We start from the raw sequence: 24,354 nt of genomic DNA, 5'->3' as shown, positions 1-24,354 counted from the left end.
ACTCTTTATTTATTCTGTATCGAAAAAAATAACTCATTCATTTGTGAGAGAGATAGTATTTATTAAACAAGCATAAGACGAAAACAAAAGAGACAAAAATGCATAGAAGTTCGAAAATGACTTATATTTATAGAATAGTTGAAGAGACTAAAACGACCTATATTTATAAACAGAGAGAGTATATCTGAGTCTAGTGAAATATACTCATCTAATGATCCGTATGTATTAAATTGTATATACTAGATAGTTTGATGATCAGAGATGGTATATATCGAGGTTTTTTTCTTTGACAGTAAAATTTGAATGTTACGTCAAATAGTCTAATATTCAGGGGATGTGAATACTAGACAGTTTTACATAGAAGTCTGTTTTTTATACCATAGAGAAGATGTACACAGGATAATCCAATGATAAGTTGTATGAGCACCAAGACTTCAACGGACCATTTAATAGAGTGTTTTAAAATGACGTCTGATGTAGTTGTACTCACTAGATAATCCAGCGATGTATATTGTACTCATCATAGAGTTTTTCAGATAAAGAATCATTGTACTAACCGGATGGTTCGGTGTTCAAAGATTATACACATCGGAACATCCGGTGTTGACGTTTATCTTTTAATTGTCTTTTCTAATAGGGATTTAATTTGAACTAACTTGTGATAAGTTTACATAGTATTTTGAAGATATATGTCTATTTGTCTTATGATGTGTAAGGGGTGAATGCAGATCAAGACTGGAGGCATGCTGGGCCTCTTATTATTGGGTTTTTTTTCACGTTTTACAAGCCAAATAATACATGAAAATAGTTGAGCTTCTTCTGGGCTTTCCTTAGGTTTTTTGGGATGGGCCCGTGTTGGAGCCCCCGGCATGGGTCCTGAATCCGCCTCTGGATGTGTATATAATGGATGCAACTTAGCAGCCAATAGTGGGATGATCAGGCCAAGCGAGGTGATTAGTGCCAGGTGATCGAGGAGACCGAGCAAAGTTAAGAGTAATCCTAGCTATGCACATAGATGTCAAGCAAAGCTTGAAAGAAATGATGAATAAGGCATATTGATAAAGTAAAGCGAAGATGATGTCGGTGCAATTGACAAGGCGGTCCGAAAGATCGAGAGCGGAAAAGATTTACCGACGATCAAGATCACAAAACAGAGTACACGCGTCAACATTTTAATATTTGTTTAAGGTCAAAGTAAACAGCTGAAAGTCACGCTTTGAGAAACGTACGAGACAGTTTTCGCGGTTTGACCTCAAAACTGTAAAGAGGTGAAGTGCACATGACATCATCGGTGAGCTAGCGTCGAGATGAAGCTAAATCCTGAAGGTATCATGGTCGTTCGATGGACGGAGCGAAAAAAAAGATCATACTCTGGTGGTAGGTATTTTGGAAAAAAAATTAAGAGCTAAGTTAAAGTTCTGGTCATATAAATAGAGTGGTATAGCTATAGAAAAGCTTGAGCCGACCATTTGAGAGTTCTATGATAAATTTTAGAGGAGATGAGAAGATAGACAACCTTTGTAATAGTTAGAGTTTTTATGAGAGAACTATATTATGTAATCCGTATAAAATAGGGATCATCTTTGTATTTAATGAAGTTATTTTCTCGTATTTGCTTATATTTATCTACTTCTAGTTTTTTTTCCTCTTGCCTGTGCAAATTTTTTTGGCTTTTAAGATGATTTTCGTTTTTATATTTAAGCTAAATATTTTTATATTATTAAGGTTATTCTTCTTGTTATTATAAGTACAAAATTCACACACATACGTGTACAGCGAGTATTTGAATTCTCCTACCTATGTTCCGTTAATTTAGGGGTTTTTATCTAAGTAGGTCATGCTGATTTAAAATTACAAATTTTTATAGATAAAGACATATAAAATATCTGTTTCAAAAGAAATTTACTAGGACCGATATTCACTCAAACTGTAATCGCTAACCTACGGCCAGAAACCGAGCTGTCTCGTTGTCGTCGTCGGGATCACGAGGAGGAGGCGATTGGATGGGAAGGATGATGGATCGGATCTTGACGTGGTGGGAACGGGAGGGGGGACTCAGCGGTAAAAGAAAAGCGCGGGGCGGGCGGGCAGGGAGGTGGCCGCTGTCATGGGTGGGGGGCCCGCCGGTTTTGTCGCGGCAGTGAGGCGGGCGTGGACCGCATGAGATGGGGGTGTGGGGTGGGTGAGGTCAGCAGCGTCTGCCCTGACACGGCGCCCGGCGCAGCAGGACGGACGGCCCATTTTTCTACCCATGGACTCCTCTCCCCGCGGCATCCCATCCATCGCCCAGTCCCATTGGCTACTGTGTTGGCCACTGTGCCCCGTCAGCCGTGCGGCTCGTACCGTCGCGGTTTCTCTAAGGCTTCGGGGTTTTCTGGAAGCCAAACGACGAGTCCCGGGGTATTGACGGGTCGGACTCGACGGGATGTGATTTACCGCTGATGTGATGCTTCGGTGACCGGTGAGGGAAGTGATGCTACGTGTGCATGGTACCAGGTGGAAACACGAGTACCACGGCTGCATAGACGTTTAGTGAGGTGCTGACTGCTGAGGGCAAGAGTTCACGTGTTTGTGCCAGGCAGCGCATGATAGTTGCTCGACAATGGCTGTGTAAACAGGGGCGGACCCACGTAAAAGTTTGGTGTACAGATATTGGGTAGTTTTTTTTCTCGAAGATTCATTAGACCATCCAACCATGTTTCATTCATTTTGTTCTTTTCTCGATTTTTTTTTCCGTTCTTATTCTTTTTATTTCCTCTCATCTCCAACAGCTTTCTCTCGAGGGTAATCATGAAGGGAATGGAGAGAGAATCCCGTTCTGAAGGGAATGACCTTAGGAATCTCGTCGTGACGTAAACTGTGAATAAAAATCGTTGGAGCGCTGAAAGGAACGAAAATCCCATCGTGAAAGGATTCTAGTTCTGAAGGGAAATCGTTGAAGATAATCTTATGTACATTAACTCTATATAACACTCTATAACACTCTATAACACTCTATATCTAAACAAATAGTATATTCGTATAAGTACGTGATACCGATCATTTTAGTTCTGAATTCGTCATTGTGTGTACATTATATTTGTATACTAGTTTAAAATCTACTTTATTCGAGTAAGAAAATAAGTTTACAACAGATAGGTTTATTGAAGAATAAGCGTTATACAAGAGTTATGACAGCGGAGAGTAGGTTTTAGCCCTTTGTTCCATTAAGGTGCACGTAAGGGCAGCTCCGATAAAACACTGTGCTGAAGCTGTTATAGTACTTTTTTCCCGATCGGGCAGCTCCAGCAGAATCGGCAACGGTGCTACAGTGAAGCCGATCCGTGATAGCTGCCGGCAAATTTGGGAAAGGAATTCACCCCGCAACATTGTTTATAGAGGTTATACTGTTGGTTCGAAAGTAGAAGTAGAGTAATAAAAAGTAAAAAATAAAGTAGCAGCTGGAGATAAAAAAATAAAAGATACTGTAATAATGTTAATAGATATTGTAATAGTATTATAGAAAATAAATTTTTAAGTGTCTATCAGAGATGACCGGACTCAAGGTTTTGACCATAGTGCCACTGTACCACATCACCTCATGAAAACGCTGCAGGCAAGTCCTAATTCATTCTCGGACATTAGTAGCACTCGTACAGCCATCTACCACTCCACATCGTATAGAGTTATGAAGTGGGTAGTTTGGACCTCTGTGCATTTAAAACAACTGAAATTAATTAAAATTAATACAGCCATGTGATTATTTTCATGGGAAACAGAGATACTTAAACCAAGCAAAAGTTTCCGGGTATCCTGGCTTTCTTGCTGATTATGACTGCAATGTGACTAGTGACATTAGTAAAAAAAATGACAAAGTGGATACCCGTACCAATAGTGCTTCACGCACAAGCTACTCAAGTACACACACAACATGGAGACAGAAAAAAAAGTGGATTTATTATCGATCCTTTGCACCCTTTTCTTTTAGAATCGATCTGCCTCGCTTTTGTACTTTTACTTAGAGAGACGGCGCATCATTTTTGTAATACCTGATTTTCCAATTTTCTAAATTCCTAAAAATTTCTAGATTTAATTTAAAGAGTATAGGATAAAATCTATTTTCTAAAATTTAAATATAAATTGGCATAGGTTATATTTTGTTTGAATGTATTCATGCTGGAAATAGATAATTATTGTTTATTTGGATTTGTTTGGTTGTATTTGATTGAATTTGCCTTGCTTTGATTTGAATTTTAAAAAAAATAGAAATGAAAAAGAAAAAACCTAATCCCATTCGGACCTCTCTCCCTCACCCTCTCTTTCTGGCTTGCCACGGTCCGTTTCCTTCCCCGGTTCGCTTAGAGCCATCCGCCCACTTATATAACCATGTGGCCCTCTCGGTGTGTTTCCATCGCCTCAAGCCGCCGAAACTCGAGCAATCCATCGAGATCCAATCGCCACCACAGCCATAACTACCGCCTTCGACCGAGCTCGCCGCCAAGCCGCCCCAACGCTGAATAACTTCGCTCGAGCACACCAACAGATTTGCCAACCTTCGCTGAAGCTTGTGCTGCCGTCTTTTTGTTTCCCCGGCCACCAGAGCACCCGCCATCGAACTCCCATGTGCCACCGTCTCCTCTGCCATCGCTGACACCCTTCTAGAGCCGCGTCGCCCTCAGTAAGACCTCAAATGGACTCACCGTCGTCCCTTCTTCGTAGTCTGCCACTCGTCGTCATGCCCTGAGGCCCGCGACGAGGTTCCGGCATGTTTTCCAGTGAGTGCGTTGTCGTGTCTCGTTCGACGTCGTCGTGTATTCTCCTCCGACCGTCCCCTTCTCTCTACACTATCAGATCTAAACCAGATTAGATGACAACATACCCCTTCAATAGCATATAGCTCGATGATGCGTGTCCCTTTTTAAACTAGTCAGCAGCCTTACCTCGTCAGCATGCCACAACCCATGCCACCCCAGCACCACATCGACCGTTTTGTCCACGTGTAAGCTAGTCAGCAGCCACGTAGTAAATCAAGGTTTTCCAAAATAAAAATAATTCCAAATATTCCAGTAATTGGTGATTTTGTAAATAGACCCTTGAACTTCTTTGTTTTCACAAAATAGCCCATGCCTTTTTACACTTTAGCCCCTGAAGTTTTATGAAATTACAAATTGGACCCTCTATTTTTTTAAATAGGTCCCTAAAATTTCTGTTTATTTCAAATTAAATTCTTTTCTTTTTCAGATTAAATCCTAAACTTATTTTTAGCGTAACTTTATCGTCCTACCTCCGTTTTAAGCGATTATTGCGCCGTTGAATTCGTTTTTCAAAGCTCTATCTTTTTAGATAGATTTTATATTATTGTTATTTTGTTTTTACTGTTCATAGTGCGTTTTGTTTGTATGCTTGGTTGATAATTGTGCGATAAGATGATAACGTTCTGTATCAGTTTGAGGAACATCAAGATCAGGAGCTAGAGTACACTGAGCAGCTGCAAGGAGAAAGCAAATGTCCTTGATCATCTTGAACGTATGGTTTAAATATTTTGTTTTACAAAATTGAATGCAATGTCTGTCAACTTGATGGGTAGTCACCTATGTTAGAGTTTACCTAGTTCTTCATTTATATTCCTTGAAGTCTAAGTGATAGTTAATATGAGTCTCCTGGGTAGAATTACTTAGCTATGCTTTTGAGATGTTGGGTAAGTGTCATATACATATTTAGTGCACATATGCAATACTGATGATGAACTTATTTTAGTAATATGGAACCCTAGGACTTGGATAAGGAGTTGGTTTGATAATGGTGGTTCATGTTGTGGGCTTGTAGATACGTTTAAGAAAAGATGTTAGGTTTTGTTAGTTATTTTCCTGTTGGATAATGTTTATCCAAGTGTGACATCTAAAGACTGGTTTATGAAGCGATAATCTAAGAAATAATGTACCAAATACGAGACTAATATGGGTAAAACTTAGCATATCGATTAGACACCTGGTTGTCATTCGTTAGAGTACTATGACCTAATTGATGTGCCATGCTTTGTATTGATTCTCCTGATGGTACACTACTGACGTGTGTTAAGTGTCTTACAAATACAATAACATGAATATCACGACTTATGGCTAAAAGTTGGACAACCTCTGTACAGTGTAAAACTATTATAATAGCCGTACTCACGATTATGAAAGATTTGGATTCTCACATGATTAGTGGGTCATTGTAATGTTTTGGCTATAGGTTGGTGATACGGGTGATGGTTGGATAGTTATGGTTTATAATGTGGTTAACCTTGAGTAATGTTTAGTTGTTGGGTTGTGGGGTTATATTCACTTAATAACTGCTTAATGCTTTTGAATTCTATTAGTGTTTTCTTTACTCGTATTTACGCAAATATACCATGTGTTAGCATATTGTTGTTGTAAGCCTTCATATCATTATCTTTCTCATATTTGCTGAGTACTCCATATACTCACTCTTGCTATCTCTAACAATATATACGTTGCTCAGTGGAAGACTTTAAATACTTTCAAGATGATGATCTAGTGTACTGGGAGTGTATCTTTCGGTCGGTGCCTGTGGAGTTGCTTGTTCGTCAATGTTCCTGTTCTGTTGCCATCGTTTACTTGCTGTCGTTTAGCTAATAGTTTGTTTAAGTGAAGTCTTTAATGTAAGAGTTAAACAGTTGTAAGTTAAAAATATTGTTTTTACTATTTTATCTATGATATTCTTATATGTATTAAATTTTTTAGTCACACATAAATTATACTTAGTTTTATTTTTTAAAATTAGGTGTGACAATTTTTCATTAGAATCGGAAACCGCTAATTTTTGCACATGTGGCAAACCGATTTACTCCGGAAACGGACGTGAATCAGGCTTCGTGTAGCACTCTTTAATATTCGCCCCATGTACAGCATTTTAGTTTACTCCGGAAACGGATTCTATCTTTGCATGCCTCTTTTCTGGGCCACATGTGTAGAGCACGCATTCTGCCAATACAAAGCTTTCGCGAAACGGGTACGTACTTGCTAGGGATAAAACTAATGGGAACGTAGGGAAAACGTCAAACCGTTTTTATTTTTATTTTTTCTCAAAAATAGAATCGAAAAACTAAAAGTGAGTGCCAATTTGAAAATATCTAGATATTGAAAATGAACCGATTCGAATAATTTAAACCGAGAATACCAACTCGTATAATCATAACTTTAAGCATCATCATGATACATAATTAATTCACATCAATAAAATAATTTATACTATAAATAGATAAGACATGTAATAAAATATGTTTTAACTTAAAAAAATAATTATTATATCATAACTCAAGTACTCGACACAACACATATTAACTCAAAATCACTGAATCACAAATAGATACGATCACACACAATCACATATGTTATAATAATATCCTAATAAAACAGCAAAAATACAAAACAAATAATATTTCACTCAACTTACTACTCATCAATATCATTCATCACGATTCGTATATGTATAACTTCTTGTTTCTTATTTCTCCTCATTCTCATTCTCCTTCTACAGTTAAGAAACAAAAATTCCGATAGAAAATTTCCGATTAAAAACCGAATACCATAATACAGTGGAAAATCAACAAAACAATTTTCATCATGTTTCCGTACAAGTCCTAAATATTCAAAAATGAATGAAACATAATTTATTCTATCCATTTTCATCCTCGGTACCTCGGTCACCATACGAATATAAGATGATTGCTCCAGACACTCTTTCGGCACCGATCTCCCTTCGTTTCCAAAACTGCACAGAGCCGAGCAGTAGCAGCACGCAGCTAGGTCTGAAAGCTGCATACGCAAGCGAGATATGGTGATGCTGTTAGGCAGATCTCTTTTGTTGGGACGTGATTTCGCTGATGCGAGATCCGCGAGACATATGCGAGCTCATAGTTTATGAGAACACTACCGGCCTGTTTGATAAAGTTCTGTTTAATTTAAATTATCTAAAAAAATAATTCTCTACGAGAAATGATTTTATAGCTAAAAGTGATTTTTTATAATAAATTATATAAAAAAATGATTCTATAAGAAAAAGAAAAAATGGGAAGTTGGTTTTTTAGCTTCCAGCTTACAATTGATTTCAAAAATCACTTTTACAAAATCACTCTAAAAATTAAAGATTACAAACTAACATTTAACATAACCTACACTAATTTTACTTCAAAACTAAAAACTAATCTAGAACTTTAATAAACAGACCCTACATACTAATAGTACACCGCGTCATAGTTCATGTGTGTCACCATTCTCTAGCTCCCCTGTAATTTCGCCAGCAAGTTTGACTGCGTATTCTGAACATCCTGCACATGCCAAATGTCTGGAGCATAAATCATGGATAAGATATGCAGGGGTGGTATTAATAAACAGATGAGTAATGAATCTGGTTAAGCAACGTGCTGGTAGCTAAGTTACAAAAGAGTTCACGGGAAGAGATGAAGGATGTGTCACGAACGCAACACGGCCCTGAGGAGAAAAGAACGCATCGAAATGATTGGGGGAATCGTGTCCTGGCAGGGTTCAAAAAACCATCGGTAACCGCTCAAAAATCGCGGTTACCGACCTTCCCGGTCCGGTCCGATTTCAAAAACCGTTCGGTAACCAAAATTTGAATTCAAAAAATTCGAAAAAATAAAAAAATTCAAAAAAAAATCTTAAAAAAAACTAGACACAATTCTAAGAACTTCTGTGAAATTTTTTTTCAAAAATAATGTCGTTTGCATCATATTTTATAGGGAGAAAGTTTGAAAAAAATGAAAAAAATTGAAGCGTGCGGCTCAATTATTAACTCACGTTAAGGAAAAGTGTAACATGCAAACACATATTTTTCTTGTATAAAACGTATTTTAAAAGAACCTTTAAAATTGATTTCACTTTATTTAGAGTTTTATTAAATTCTCTATGATTTTTACAAAGTTCACAAGCATAAAGTGAATATGTTAAGAAACATCACTGTAATTAATTTTTTCATGTCTACTATTATTTTTTCTACGTAAATCATAATATAAATAAGCTAATGAAAGTGGTTTCACTAATTTTTAAGGTGTGATGGGTCAGTTATGAATTAATCTAGTCGCAACACATTTACACAATCATGCATGTTACAATAACTAATTCATGAGTTCATATATTTTTAAAAGATATAGGATCATGTAATAAGACTAACAAAATTAGTTTCATGATTTTTGGATTAGCAAAGAGTAAACTATGCATTTACCTTGGTTTAACAAATAAAATTTCTCACAGAAAATTTTGAACTTTTTTATGAGTATAAATACTTTTATCATGTAGATCATGTTACAAGGAAGCCAACAAAATTTGTTTCACTTGATTTGAAGCTCGGATGAATTAGTTATTGATTTTACAAGATTGAACCTTTTTTTAGGTTTTTTGTTGAACTGCGCTGAAATTCGATAAAACCGCTCGATAAATCGAGAAAACCGAGCGGTTACCGAGTCAAACCGCTCGGTAACCGACCGAATCAAAAATGCGAGAAAATCGCTCGGTAACCGACCCAAACCGCTCGGTTACCGAGAGGACAAAAACATGATTTTTTCGCAAAAATTTAAAATTTGCCGAATGAATTTTCTCCGATTTTTTTTGAATTTTTGACCGGTAATCGCGGTTACCGCGGTTTTTCGGTTACCGCCGGAGGTGGGTAACCGACCTCCGGTCGGTAACGTGAACCATGGTCCTGGCTCGAATTAAAGAACAAGCTTTCAGTCCTGTCGCGGAATCTCATGGAGATGGGTTGATTTCTTCTTTTGCCTCCTCTTCTTTTCTTCGCCGAGGCCATCCTGCTCTAGAAAGAGGCCTACTGGACGCTGTTCACTGATCAGAAAAAAACGGCGAAAATGAGAGCAACAAACGCTAGAAATAAAGCCCTAGATGAGGCCCATGTGAAGGCGCTTCGCTTTGGGTAAAGACCGATGTTTGCCACGATCCCGTCAGTGGCTTTGGAAGAATCCAAAGGCGAGACGGCCGGCCCCTGCGGCAAGAATCGGCGCCAACCGCCAAATGATTTTTGCCGATTCTCACGACAGCTCGTTCGTGCGGCACGGGCAGATGCGGTGCGGAGAGCACGGCGGCATGGCGCCGTGTCGCGTTGTCGGGCAAGCAAGTGGGCAACCGGGTTCCTGATGTGATCGATTGACTTTGCTGTTGTCTCACAGATTTTCACGGTTCGGCAGACTTTCAGATCATCGATTAGTACATCTTTTAATTAGCGACGCCTATCAATTTCGTCACCCGATTTCAAAAGAAACTAAGGTGTTGGAAGGGAAAATACCTCTCTGTTGTTTGGTGTTGATAAATTATGTGCTGAGTACAGTAGTTTATCTATGTTTACATTGTCTTTTTTAGTTTCAAGAGAGATTCTAAAGAAATTGGACAACTATAGATCAAGATTCTTTTAACAAAATAAAAAGTATAAAAATATATAAATACTTTGCAAATGGAACATTCTATGTACATCTATGGATCAAGAGGGTTGGGTATCCTCAATCTGGATGTATAGAATGTATGTATGTTAAGCAAATAGCTATTTAAGCTAATTAATGAAGACAAGATTTGGCAAAGAATTCTTAGAAATAAACACATGCAAACTAAAATAATAGCTCAAGTCGATAAAAATCCTGAGGACTCGCATTTTTGGTTGGAACTAATGAAGGTTAAACAAGAATTCTTGTTGTTAGGCTCATTTAACTTTCAAAATGCTAAACATATTAGGTTCTGGGAATATGTTTAGCTTGGTCACTATGTTAAAAGCACAATATCCTATACTTTATAATATAGTGTACAATAAACATGCTACTGTTGTATAAGTTCTCAACTTAAATCCGCTTAATGTCTCTTTTTGTAGAGCTAGTGGGTAATAAGTTCTTACCCTTGTACGAGTTGGTTACAAGAATTGCAAATGTCACCTTAGTGACTGGTATGACACATTCCGTTGGTCGTTACATCATAATAGCATTTTTTTCTGTACGATCCATGTACAGAACTTTGATTAATAATGGGGTTAGACCTACTAACAGTAGCATATAGAAGCTCAAAATCCCTGAAGATTAAAATTTTCTTGTGGTATTTAAAATAATATGTTGTTTTAACTAAAGATAATCTTGCAAGAAAACAATGAAAACGTGGTCTTAAATGTTGTTTTTAATTCTATCGAAACAATACAACATCGCTTTTTAGATTGTCCTTTTGCAGAATTTATTTGGCGAGCAGTTCAAGTTTCTATCGGTCTCATTCTTCATCTAGTATCGCTAACATGTTGGGTTTATGGCTAAATAGGATAGATGTAAAACTTAAGAAACAGATTCTCGTTGAAGCAAGTGATATGTGTTGGATGATTTGGTTAAATCACAGTGATGTAATTTTTGATAAATCTATAATTCACTCTTCTATATAGGTAATTTTTAAAAGTACTTATTGGATACGTTTTTGGACAAGATTGCAAAAGAAGAATGAACATCATCGTACAATAATTGCTTGTCGTCTTTTGGAATATATGGTCATGGTGATTTTTTGAAGCATGAGTGAAAATTTAGCGTTCTGACTTCGCTGGGCTCCTAGTACAGGACACCGTTCAAAGTCCCGGCGATCACCTTCGTCATCCACGACGGGCGGCGACCTGCCAGGATGCCAGATCGGCCGTACGAATACGACGGTCGACGATGGTACGAGCTAAGACTGTTCCAGTAGGCCCAGCATGGCCCGGTACACCCTTGCTTGGTCCGCAGAGCACTCGACCAGTGAGCCCAGGTCCCGAGCTGTCACCAGTTGGTTGGGCCCGGTCCACCCTGGGAGTTGGAGAGGCCTTCCCCTGGCTACAGAGCATCCGACTCCGGCTCGACTCGTTTGCGCCCGAAAGGCCCGCGAAAACAGCGAAATTTCGCGTGCCACCGGGCCCAATCGCGTGTCGAGCACTCGGCACGGGAGGCCGAGACGTCCGTGCGTCCCGGCGGTCCACGTACACGCCACAGGAAGGCACGGCAGGGGCGCACCTCCCCCGCCGATGCGAGGGAATATTCCAGGACCGCACCGACCTTGGGGGCTGGAACACGACGCCATTGTGGAATTTCCAACCACCGCCATGAAAAAAGTATCTCGATATCTCTATCGCGGTCTCGCCTGGTGGAGTGTTCCGGCGGTTTTCCCTTTCCCTTTGCCTTTTTTTTCTTCCGGCCTGATGATCTTGCGAGGCAGGGGCGGAACAGGGCCCGCAGGCAGGCTGGGCTTGAGTGATGTTAACAGAGAAATTCTCTGCGGGAAATGGTTAATCATTTCCGTTCTGATTAGGGGAAATTTTTCCCGTCCGCGTCCCCGTTTCCGCCCGCGAGGGAGAAAATTCTTCTATCCTCGTTTCCGCGCGGAGAATATATACTCGACGGGTTTTGGTGGGTTGAATTTTAATTGAACTGTTTCTTGTATATATGGGTTATGAAGAGTTTAAGTATTTCGAAGAATTAGCCTCGTGGGGAAACAGGGACGGGGGATAAGAACTGTCCCCGCCCCCGTCATACTCGACAGGGGAGAATTTTCTCCCATTAAACTCCCGCGGGGGAAATTGACCCCATCTCCATCCCCTAATAGGGGAATCTCTCATCAGAGAACGAGAATCGAGGCTGTTGACATCCCTAATATTTACTATGCAAACTGTAGATTTTAGTCTAATCTAAATTTGAATGGATCAGACTAAGGCTCCACCTATGGCAGGTTCCACCTCTGCTGCTAGGCCAGTATCAAGCATCCCTCTAGATCCGTTTATCCAGAAGTCAGCTCTATAGCTGAGACTCATGCTCGTTTAGATAAATAATAAGAAGCTATCCAAATAGTTATCTTTTGGTATTAGTTTTTAAGACTTTTAATTGGTTGAGGAAGTGGTTATGATTGAAATGAATTAGAAACTAAGAAGCAAGTTGATAGGAGTTTTTTTAGTTTTTGTGTATTGAGAAGCTATAAATTTATTTAAAATTCAACAGCTACAACCGCTTCCTCAGTTAGCCAGAAGCTCTAAAGCCATAGCCTCTGCTAAAGTGCTAATTTAATGTCCCATAAAGAACATGATACGTAAATGACTACTCTCTTTGTTTCTTTCTATTTATCATTTTTAACTCTCTAATAATGTGCCCTTTAATGAATAACTTTGACAAACTTATATTGGTATATATTAAAAAAATTATATTTTTATGAAATAACTAGAGAAAATAAAACTAGCAGTATGATATTCATATAATAGTCTTACGCCTTTTGATTTATAAGTAAGTCCCCATCCAAGTGATTTGAGTACTGCTATCTTGAGTTGTAAGAGTGTTGCATAGAAAGACTACATGTAGAGCAAGGCTCTTAAATATATCAATTGTCATATTGTAAAATGTTTGATGGCACATATTTTTGGAACGATGGAAAAAGAACAAGGTATGCCTTATGTCGTCCATAAAGAAGAGAAAAATGTTATTTAACCATTGAGCTTTAATTACAACCACTTGGATGCAAAAAAATAAATAAATTGCAACAAAAGCTTTTGATTCGTGCAGTGATGGTAGACACACTAGGGATATATATATTCATCTTAAATGCATCCAGAGTCATGTTATAGAGTGTGATAGGTTACTTGTATATGCTCTGGTTTTATGGACAATATATATAGATTAAAGGGGAAGCAGATTGGGCAAAGTTCTATTTGTTAAAAAAAATGAATGTTTAGTTGTTTTATATTTGTCTGGACCAGAGATGGCCAAATTGGTCTTTCAGGCTGGCCCGGCACGAGTTCGTCTAGGCATGGCCCGGCTATGGCTTGGCGTGATCGGCCTAGCTACTGTTATGGATCATACCATGTCGGCCCGCGTGCAGCTCCCTTGGCCCATGGTACAACCCGTCATCTATCATGTTGTGTCGGATCGGCTCGGGCATAATTACGGCCTGATGGTACGGTTGGATTGGTCGGCCAGAAGGCACGAGCGGCCTAGCAGAGGCACAGTGCAGGGGCGGCCTGGTGACACGGCTACACATCGGCGGGTCGGCAGGCACGAGGGAGGCATGATCGACACGTCAGCACAGCTGGGCACGTTGGCTAGGCAGTACTTCGAAAATAGAAAAAAAATTAAAAGACAATAGTTACAAAATTCTAAAAATAAAAAATATAGAAAATAAAAAAATAAGCTTTATTGAATGATTGTCTAGTTAAAAATCTTTCTACTAGAAGGAAAAAGAGTACAATCTATAGCTATGCTTCGAAAATAATATAATTTTATTAGAAATCTCAGAATTTTTGCTTGCAATATTTAACATGATTCCTCAAGTGCCCTGGTCTATTTGTAGACCTGACACCTAATTTATTATTGCATATATTACACTTAGCAAATCTTACCTGATCCCAGTTAATTTCTCTAAAGACATTTTTAAAATGTTGCCACACCCATGACTATGCACGCGAGTTTTCGACGTCTTGATCTATGGATAGAAAATTGGAAATATAGAATTGATTTGTTAAAGTGGGTAAGTGGCTTTTGGGTTTGGATCAGTGGGAGTTTGGCATGAACGGATAGTGGCTATTTATAAGCTAAGATGAAAGATGGGTGCTGGGTCTTGGATCTCTTTGAAAAAAATAAAGAAAAATTATAATTTTTTTTAGAAATAATAGGGAGGTATAGTTAATTCTAAAAATGAGCTTTATTGATAGATTGCCTTGTTAAAAACCTTTCTAGCAAAGAAAAAAAGAGTACAACTTAGCTAAGAAAATTGAAAATTACACGTTCTTATTAACATTTAGATACAAATTTTCTAATGAAGCTTTAAACTCAGTGTTCTCTGTAGTGTGTTGTATTCACGCTTCAACTTGTTCCCAGTCTTTTACTATGGTGAGTATTTTCACCATCTCACTTGTGAGATTTGTTCTTCTCTCTTCGATTATCCTTCTAGTAAGACTGAACGTAACCTCAGAAGAAATTGTAGATACGAGAACCATTAACAAATCTCGTGCTAATAGTGAAAGCATTGGATAATTCATTTTGTGCTCATGCCACCATTGTAGTATGTTGAAATTTTCTTGTTCATGGTTGATAACGTCGCTGTCGATGAAGGTAGTTAGCTCCTCTTCGGATATTAGAATTTCAGCGCTCATTGTCGTAGATGATCGTGACGAAGAGTTTGAACTTTTTGATGAAGAACCTCCATCAAATATCTTTCCACACATTGCCGTCTTCTTACTTATTATGGGTGCTAGTGGAGGTCGTTTCAGTGAACTCTGACATACTTTGTTTCATGTTTACTATAAGCATCTTATAACTTAGAACAAATATTAGTATAATAAATAGAATAATCATGGTCAAGAGCACTGTTTAGAATTGTGAGAACTTAAAAAAAACATACAACAAATGATCTAAAATAAAGGAAAATAAAGCACTGTTATAAGATCTAAAATAAAGGAAAATACATACAACAAAGGAATTTCTTTTCAATGTTTTAAAAATTTAGATTTCATACGAATTACACAATCTCTTAGAAGATTATCATTTTCATACATGTTTAAATGAGTAGCAATTTTAACAATATTATGCATTATAAAACAAGATGTTGGATAATAAACTCCTGATAAATTCACAATTGATCTAAAAAAATTCAAAAAACTCTACTATCCTTCAGCAACATACCAATGCACTTTCGTGAGTAAAGTTTGACCCTATGCTGATGATAGTGTGTATTAATAAATACACTAAATGTGCTTTTATAGGGTATAATATTTTTGAGCATAAGGAAAGTAGAATTTCATCTTACCGGCATGTCAACAACAAACCTACGCAGATGCACACCCATTGCAACACAGTACTGTTTATATGCTACAATGTTAGAGGAGTTTACAAAAGATATTATAGTACAAAAATCGTCTAGGTATTACGACAACCTATTCAAACCGATTTTTACTATAAGATCGATATTTCAGCAATATTTTCACGGTATACGCGTTGTCAATCAACTAAAACTTATTATTCTCTTTTCTAATTCCCAATCATTATTAACAAAATGAGCAACAACACTAAGATAATCCTTTCTACCCTACCTACCTATATGTCCGATGTCAAAATAACTGAAAATATACATGTATTAGGATCATGATCACCGATATCCATGATCAATGTCGAATGGTACAACCAAAAATGCAAATATTCAGAGTTAAAAATAATCAAATAATAATAATAATAATAAAACAAGAATGAACAATGATGAAAAAAATCATCAAGATTTCTTCTACTTCAAGGCAACAGGATGACGATTTTGAAATTGCTCGAATTTTTGGCAACAATTCAAACTAATTTTTCTAAATTATCGTTAATTCTCAAGAACTTTGAGACAAGAATGAGAGGAGGAAAGAAGATTCAAGAGAGCAAATGGTGTTACTGGTGTGGAATGGAATACCAGGATGATCCTCTATTTATAGGTAAAGAATAGTGATTTTTGTATTTTTTAAAATTTTTTGAAGCTCAAACGGTCACTAAACGGCTACAAAATTTAAAAATATCAGGTTAACGGGTTTTCCCGGTCCATTTTAACACCTTAAACCCATGTCCCGTCCGTGTCCCCGTGTGTCAGGCCCACGCGCAACGGCTACAGCCGGCCCAGGCGTGCTGGGCCAGCCGTATCGCTGCGCGTCCGCTGGGCCATGCCTCGCCCGCCCTAGCGTGCCGACCGGGCCGTGCCGTGTTGGGCTGGCCATGCCACCGTGTGCCGAGCGGGCGCACCGGGTCATGCCATGCCTCTTGGGCCTTCGCGTGCACAGGCCGTGACGTGTCCGTGCTTGCCCAGGCTGGGTCGTGCCCATACTTGAAAGTGCATCTAGGCCCCCTAAGTGGGTTTTGGCTTATTGATGACAAAATGATTAAGGAACTAATATGTTTATCTAAGTTATGAACAAGTTTAAGTATTAGTTGAGAAGACATATGACGTTTGACGCCCGTCGAAACAAAAGGAGAAGCAACTAAGAGTACTCAATAGGATTTAAATTCTTTTATTTTTGAAATTGAGTCTAGGATAGCCGCTCTGTTAAGAGAGTTGCATTTGATTGCTTGGTTAGTGTCTCAATGCTCAAGATATCCTTTAGAATCAACAAGTTGAGAGACACACTCACCAACGGACACTGAGTTAATTCTGTAAAAGTTCACTGAGTCCGGATACTCCAGTACTCAGTGTTTAGTCCGGAGTTTCCGAGGTAGACTCCGGCAGAGAGTCTCGGTTTCGATTTATTTTTATTGGAAAAAGACCAGAGTCTCTGGTGTTCACCAGATACTCCGGTAGTTTATGGGTTTTGAGGCCAGAGTCTCCAAGGTAGACTCCGCCAGAGAGTCTCGGTTAAGTCTTTATTTTAATTGTTTTAACCGGAGTCTCTGAGAGAGACTCCGGCAGGAGTGTCTCGGTTAGCTTTTAATCTTTTTGATAAAAAGACCGGAGTCTCCGGTGTTCACCGGATACTCCGGTACCTGGAGAGGCCGGAGGGTCCGGCAAGTCTCCGGACTTAGTCTTTTTGAAAGCCCTGTCAGGACCGAAGACTCCGGTGTTCACCGGAGACTCCGGTAACTTAACAGAATTGTAACGGCTAGTTCTGACACGTTCTGTGACCGTTCTGACGCCGTTTTTGGATTTGGGGCCGGATACTCCGGTCTTCACCGGATACTCCGGTCAGGTCTAACATAACAGTAACGGCTAATTTTTGAGAGAGAGCTATAAATATTCCCACACCACATGGTATTTAAGGCTTGCTGTTGCTGGTGAACTCTAGACTCTTTGAGCACTCTAAGAGCATTTAAAGACCCTCCAATCACCTCTAGTGTAAAGTTTGCAAAATTTAGTGAGTTTGTGTTTGGAGAGGGTTTAAGCCACTTGAGCATTGAGTTCTTCCTCGAGCATTCGTTGTGATCATTACTCTTGAAGCTTCGTACTTCTAGACGGCAAGGCGTCGCCCGTAGAGCACCCAAACTTTGTGGAGTGCTATGGGAAGTTTGTAATCATCTTCGAATTGAGTAAGAAATTCTAGCTTGATCTTTGTGGTCGCTAGAAGATGATAGGGTTGGAAAAGACCCAGCTCTTTGTGAGCTCCTTAACGGAGACGTAGGCATTTCTTTGTGAGGTGGCCGAACTCCGGGATAATCTCTCGCGTTCTTATTTGTGAAATTTGCTTAATCGTGTGAATTTGTGATTCTTCATACAAATTGCCCTAGTGATCATCTATATAGTTTTAATTGTTATTTTAGCTCTGTGATATCTAGTAGACCTAGTTTCAACTATAAATTCTAGCTACTTGCTTTAATTCGTAGTTGTTCTAGATTTCTTGTATAGACCGGAGACTCTGATCCAGACCGGATACTCCGGATCAGACCAGAGTATCCGACCTTCACCGGAGTATCCGGCAAATTTAATCCGCTGTTTTAGTTTTAATTTTCAGAAAAGCCTATTCACCCCCCTCTAGGCACTTTCAATACCGACCCGAAACGTCAGGGTTGGGCTGTGCCGGCCAGCCGTGCCACGCGCTCGGCCTCGACATGGCTCGGGGCTTCGTGTTGTGCTGGCCCGGTCTGCATAGGCTCAAGCAAGACCGTGCTTGGGTTGTGTCTTATAGTGTCGTGCTTCATTTTGGCCCAGTAGGCATGATCCATTTGGACATCTTTTGTCTGGACAGGCTAAGCCGAGTTTCTGTTTGGTTAAACGAATCTGAGGCCACCTGAGCGGATGTAAAAGTTGTGATTATGATTGGTTATTTAAATGAAAATGATTTTGTGATAATGATAAGTAGACTAGTCTACTTAAGTGGATGCAAGAGTTTGCATTTGTCGAGCCAGACCGTGGAGGGAAGCTTAAATGGGCTAAACTACGGACATACATTTGTATTCGCTGGCTTAGACTAGAATAATATATAAAAAAAACTTCTTTTTAAATTTATAGATATCTACTGAACCAAAATCATCCCATCCGAGCAACCAATGAGCCCCTGTCGCAGCCCCAATTTGCATGAGCACATTGTATGCCGATTTGGCACGGAATTATTCTCTCCACACATACCTAAAAATTTGGAATGACGTGGATTTACGAATGCCTCGTATGTAGCATGGTCGTTACAGAGTTATATGCATTGTTGCATCAGTGCTAACAATATATTTATTTTCAAAATATAGAAAAATGAGCATACAACCTACTAAGAACTGCTTAACCTTTACACCTAAACACATTTTGATATAGTGTACCCTCTAATTCTCCTCCTGTAGTCTTCAACTATTAATAAAAGCCAACGATCTACTGGCTATTAATATTTGCTAGCAATTATACATGTGTGAAAAAATCAATCTAAGATATAATAATTGGAAGAAGTAAATGAATATAGTACAACAAAAGTGATATTTACATAAATGAAATTTATAATATGATCATGCAATTTTAAAAAGAAGTAGAATGATGAGTACTTGGACAGGAGGGTGGAGGTGATCGTATCGTCCAGAGTTGACCGTCTATTGCAACATTACGAGAGGGATCAAGATAGTGACCGACTTTGTATGGGGATGAAAATAATTCTCGTATAATAACTTAATGTAAAAATAACGTGACGAAGGCTATCTCTATGTTCGACGACGGTGAATGTACGAAAGATAAATATTAAATATTTATATATGAAAGATAAATAATGATAGATTAAATATATTTTTGGAACGTATGAAAGACAAATATTAGATTTTTAGGTATGGAAAATAAATAATGAGAAATTAAATGTATTTTTAGAAAGAGAAACGAGATCCAACTTTATACAGTGACCATTTTATTAATTTGTATGGCTAGTAGAGATCGATTAGATTTACTACAACTCGTGTATTTTATATAGGGTTGGCAACGAGACCAAACCCAGCTGGAAAGTGCTTTCCCATCCCCGCCCCCATTTAGTTATCGAGGGGAGGTTTTCTCTCACCCCTATAATAAAATTGAATCATAGTTGGTTATTTCTATATATTAACAATGTGTTCATAGTATAAATAAATAATTTATATATGTATATGAGAATAATTAATATAAGATGAGTTAAATATTGTACGTTAGATAAAAAGTATAAGGGCAATTTATTTTTCTTTTTAAGTAATGTAATGTTTGTACATTTATATAATAAAAAACATGTATATGTGTGAAACCAGAAATATAGCAAGGAGCGGGGATGGAAAGCATCTTCCCATACCGTCTCTATATAAGTTCGTGAGGATCAAATTTTTATATAGCCATTCGCTAGTAGGGAAATTTCCCTGAGTTACTGAAGAATAGAGCCATTATCATTCCTAATTTTATAAGAATACAAAAATATAGATATAGATATACTAAGCTTAAAATTTGGAGAGAGAAGAAATGTAAACAAAGTGCTGGTTCAACAAAGATATTGAAGCGTCTCTTTCTCTTTAGATCAGATCCTATTTAGGTAAATTGTGGCTTTAGAGCTTCTGTGTAGTTGAGTAAGCGGAAAATATCCAAACAGGCCTCGGTCTCTCAGCTTAGCCATGGCTTTTACCTGACCCACCCTGTGTCTTTATTCGCGCCCGCCGCCCTCCTGAGAAAGAGAAAATAAAAAATCCCCCCAAACCCTAAGTCCTCTCCACTCAGAATCCCCCTCACCCGCTCTAGGGTTTAATGCCCGCGTGCTCCTCACGCATTCCGCCCGCCTGCTGCGCTCGCTGATCTGGCCTGTTCGTCCTCGCTAGGCTCTAGGGCCCAGGCTCTAGAGGCGGGTGGCGTGGCGGCACGACGAGAGGGGGGCAGCGGATGCAGACGGAGGCGAGGGTGGGGATGGCCGCCGCCACGATGGACGGCGGCGGCGCGGCCGCGGCTGCCGCGCGGAGGTACACGACGCAGCAGCAACAGCAGGTCCAGCCGCAGCTACAGCACCACCAGCCGCAGCTCGGGACGGTGCCCCACCTCCTCGCCGGCGGCGTCGCCGGCGCCTTTAGCAAGACCTGCACCGCGCCGCTCGCCCGCCTCACCATCCTCTTCCAGGTTCGTTTTGGCTCCAAGGAGGGTGATCTTGCTTCCTGTGCTCACCATGCTGCTCAAATGCTCACCGGGAACTTGTGCAAATAGCTAAGAGTGGACATAATACCCCCCTGGGTCTGTGTAACTAAGCGGCGAGTACGAGTAGCGCTTTTATCTTGGCTGACTTGGGAGTGATCCTGCTAAGAATCGTGGAGAATGGGGAACTTGATGCATTTTACTTTGTCAAGCGACAAAACTTGTTTAACTGTAGAATAATCCTGATTCACATGGTTGATTTTGTTGGAGAAATCCTGGTTAGTTAAAACTAGGTACATAACGTTCCACTCTTTTGCCCGATGATCCTGTGACTTTTAGTGAAATTTATGAGTTCTGTGTGCAGGTACAAGGAATGCACTCAGATGTGGCTACAATGCGCAAAACTAGCATATGGCGAGAAGCGTCCCGCATTGTCTATGAAGAGGGCTTTCGGGCTTTCTGGAAAGGGAATCTTGTTACTATTGCACACCGGTTGCCTTACTCTTCAATTAGTTTCTATGCGTATGAGAAATACAAGAATGTAAGTGCAGGTGTTTTTGGATAGAAGTTTGCATGGATATACTCTCCCACAGATGATACACGAGTAATTTTAGTTTAATTTGGGATATGTAGTTGCTTCACATGCTGCCTGGCCTTGAGAAGAATGGTGGATTTGGTGCAGATGTTGGTGTTAGATTGCTAGGTGGTGGTTTATCAGGAATTACTGCAGCTTCTATGACATATCCACTGGACTTGGTGCGGACACGTCTAGCTGCTCAGGTAAAATGCTGTTACCAATTCCGGATAAAGCTTTGCAGAAATTATTCTGAAATGATTAGTTGTCAAATAAATCGGCTTGTTATGATTCTCATTCACTTGAAATGACACTACAAGAATTAGTTTCCTTGTAGAAGATTATAGTTACCATCTCTTGATTGCCATTTAAATCTGAGTGAAGTAACAGCGTGAGCTCCTTTTGTAATCTCTATCCTACAAAAAAGAAAGAACAGTTTGATTGTATGATTTTTCCATGCACTTATTATTGTCGATGTGGACAACTAAACCAAATGGCAAATGTGGACAAATAGTTGCTTACAACTAAACTGAACAACATATATGTCCATACCAACCCAAATCCCCTTCACCCTCTTTTTGCATTGCTTTCAGCATATGAACCGTAGACTAATTTAATGAAGCTTTGTGTTGTTAAGCTAGGCTTTGCACCCCTAATGATGATTTTTTCTTCCGATTGCATGATTGCAGACAAATACTGCTTACTACAGGGGCATATATCATGCTCTTTATGTGACCTGCAGAGATGAGGGTGTCAGGGGATTGTACAAGGGTCTTGGTGCCACTTTACTGGTATGAACATTTCCTTGTTTTTTCAGTTGATTGGCATCCTACTTTTTGTCACGTACTTACATCATCTGATGGTTTTGTAAAACACAGGGAGTGGGCCCCAGCATTGCAGTAAGCTTCGCTGTATATGAAACTTTACGTTCCCATTGGCAAATAGAGAGGTAATTTTGGAGTACAAGTTACATATAGGATCTAAGTCTTGTCCTTGTACTTTGTAATAGTTTTATCTGTACTAACATTTGATCTTCAAATCAGGCCATATGATTCCCCTGTCCTGATCAGTTTGGCTTGTGGAAGTCTTTCGGGAATCGCATCATCAACCTGTAAGTGATTATAAAAAAACCGTATTGTTGTTACTTGTTGCATGTAGTGACTTTGATGCACCTAGTGATTCTGTCACAAGATAAAGATGCAAGGCCAATCAATAGAAAATTACGTGCAAAAAGTGAGAATCCAATTTGTTTGGCTATAAATTTCTTTTGTACTTCTTAATGCGTTCTTAATGTGATTTTGTACCTATATCTTTCACTTTCCACTCACCTTTTCCTTTTAGCATGGTTGCTTGGTAGTTTTGCATTTGTTTAAACCTCACGTAAGCAAAATGATAATGAATACTTGTGACCAGTCTGATCTTTTGTGCTATAACGTACAATTTTTTTTAAAAAAAATATATGACCCGCTAAATGGTTGGGTCAAACTTAGTTAACCTCGCTTTGATCATTTCGTGCTCATTATTTTTCAGTTACATTCCCGTTGGATCTTGTGAGACGCCGCATGCAATTGGAAGGAGCGGCTGGGAGGGCTCGTGTCTACCAGACAGGACTTTACGGAACGTTTGGACATATAGTCCGCACGGAAGGTTTTAGAGGCATGTACAGAGGAATCTTGCCCGAGTACTGCAAAGTGGTTCCTGGTGTTGGCATCGTATTTATGACATACGAGATGCTCAAGGCCATCCTCACAGGACTGGAATCAGATGATTAGATCTCTGCTGTTCTATCACGCGCGACAATTTTGATATATGGGGCAGAATAACATTTGAGTCTGATTAGAATGAGAGAAATATGAGTATGTAGCGTACATTAGGATTTAGAACGTGCTAAATTTTGCAGTTTGTGTTACATGGTTACATATTTCCTTGTAGCGCGCCGTGAAAGATGCCATAGGTCTTTCACAAAAATTTGGTTTCACCTCTTCCATCGTTCTGTGTATCTTCACGTCTTTAACATTGTAATGATACATGAGGCTATTGTCTTCAGCCTGACGGTCTTCATACCTCCAAGAGACGGTCTCCAAGTTTATATCTATGTTATAGCAAGGTGGTTAGTGGTGGCAAGAGTACTGTGAATAGCCTTGAGATTCATTTATCCTGATATGAATCATGGAGATCTGTTTCTTGTATGTATCTCAATTTATACGTCTGGCTAATAACGCGATGTTAGAAAGATCGACGTTGCATGCTCAACTATCTCACATGGTGATTGTATCGGCATATAGTGTACATGTTGGAACCGTCGCTGTTTATCACGGGAATGACTTTCCTTCTTCATTTCTTGTTCGATTTATGCCTTGACTAAGAATCTTATATCTACTATTTAAAAAATGCAAAGTGGTTTCTATACCAGCTAAGCTCTAATAGGTGGTCACTCCACAAGCTCTAACAGGTGGTCACTCCACTCCATCTCTGCATGTCGCTTCCTCCCTGATCCACACCGTCTCCTCCTGGATCTCCCACGACCTGCACACGCTTGCTTCCTTCCGGATCCTTAGCCTCATATCACCTCAACCCCTCCCTCAATAGCCGCAGCCTATCTTGAACCCTCTTTTGTTTTCATACTATCTGGTCGTCTAGACCGGAAGATTGAGTTCTCTCATCCATCAGAAGAAGAAGAGCTATAATCTTACATATATAATTGCTAAAATTTGTTTACTTATTACAAAGTTATCTATGTTTAACTTT

At 39.3% G+C, this 24,354-nt stretch overlaps 1 protein-coding gene across 1 annotated transcript; it reads left to right on the top strand.

Moving 5' to 3' along the window:
• Positions 1-20,540: 20,540 nt before the first annotated feature.
• Positions 20,541-23,845, top strand: LOC133916440 (uncharacterized). The gene is made up of 7 exons (XM_062360114.1): positions 20,541-21,020; positions 21,397-21,573; positions 21,666-21,812; positions 22,296-22,397; positions 22,485-22,555; positions 22,650-22,717; positions 23,137-23,845. Exons 1-7 carry the CDS (start codon positions 20,790-20,792, stop codon positions 23,376-23,378), a joined length of 1,038 nt encoding a protein of 345 aa, XP_062216098.1. The 5' UTR covers positions 20,541-20,789; the 3' UTR covers positions 23,379-23,845.
• The last annotated feature ends 509 nt before the right edge of the window (positions 23,846-24,354 follow it).

The sequence above is a fragment of the Phragmites australis genome, chromosome 4 (assembly GCF_958298935.1).
Source record: "Phragmites australis chromosome 4, lpPhrAust1.1, whole genome shotgun sequence".
Taxonomy (NCBI): Eukaryota; Viridiplantae; Streptophyta; class Magnoliopsida; order Poales; family Poaceae; genus Phragmites; species Phragmites australis.
This window is presented reverse-complemented; position numbering and strand designations above follow the sequence as displayed.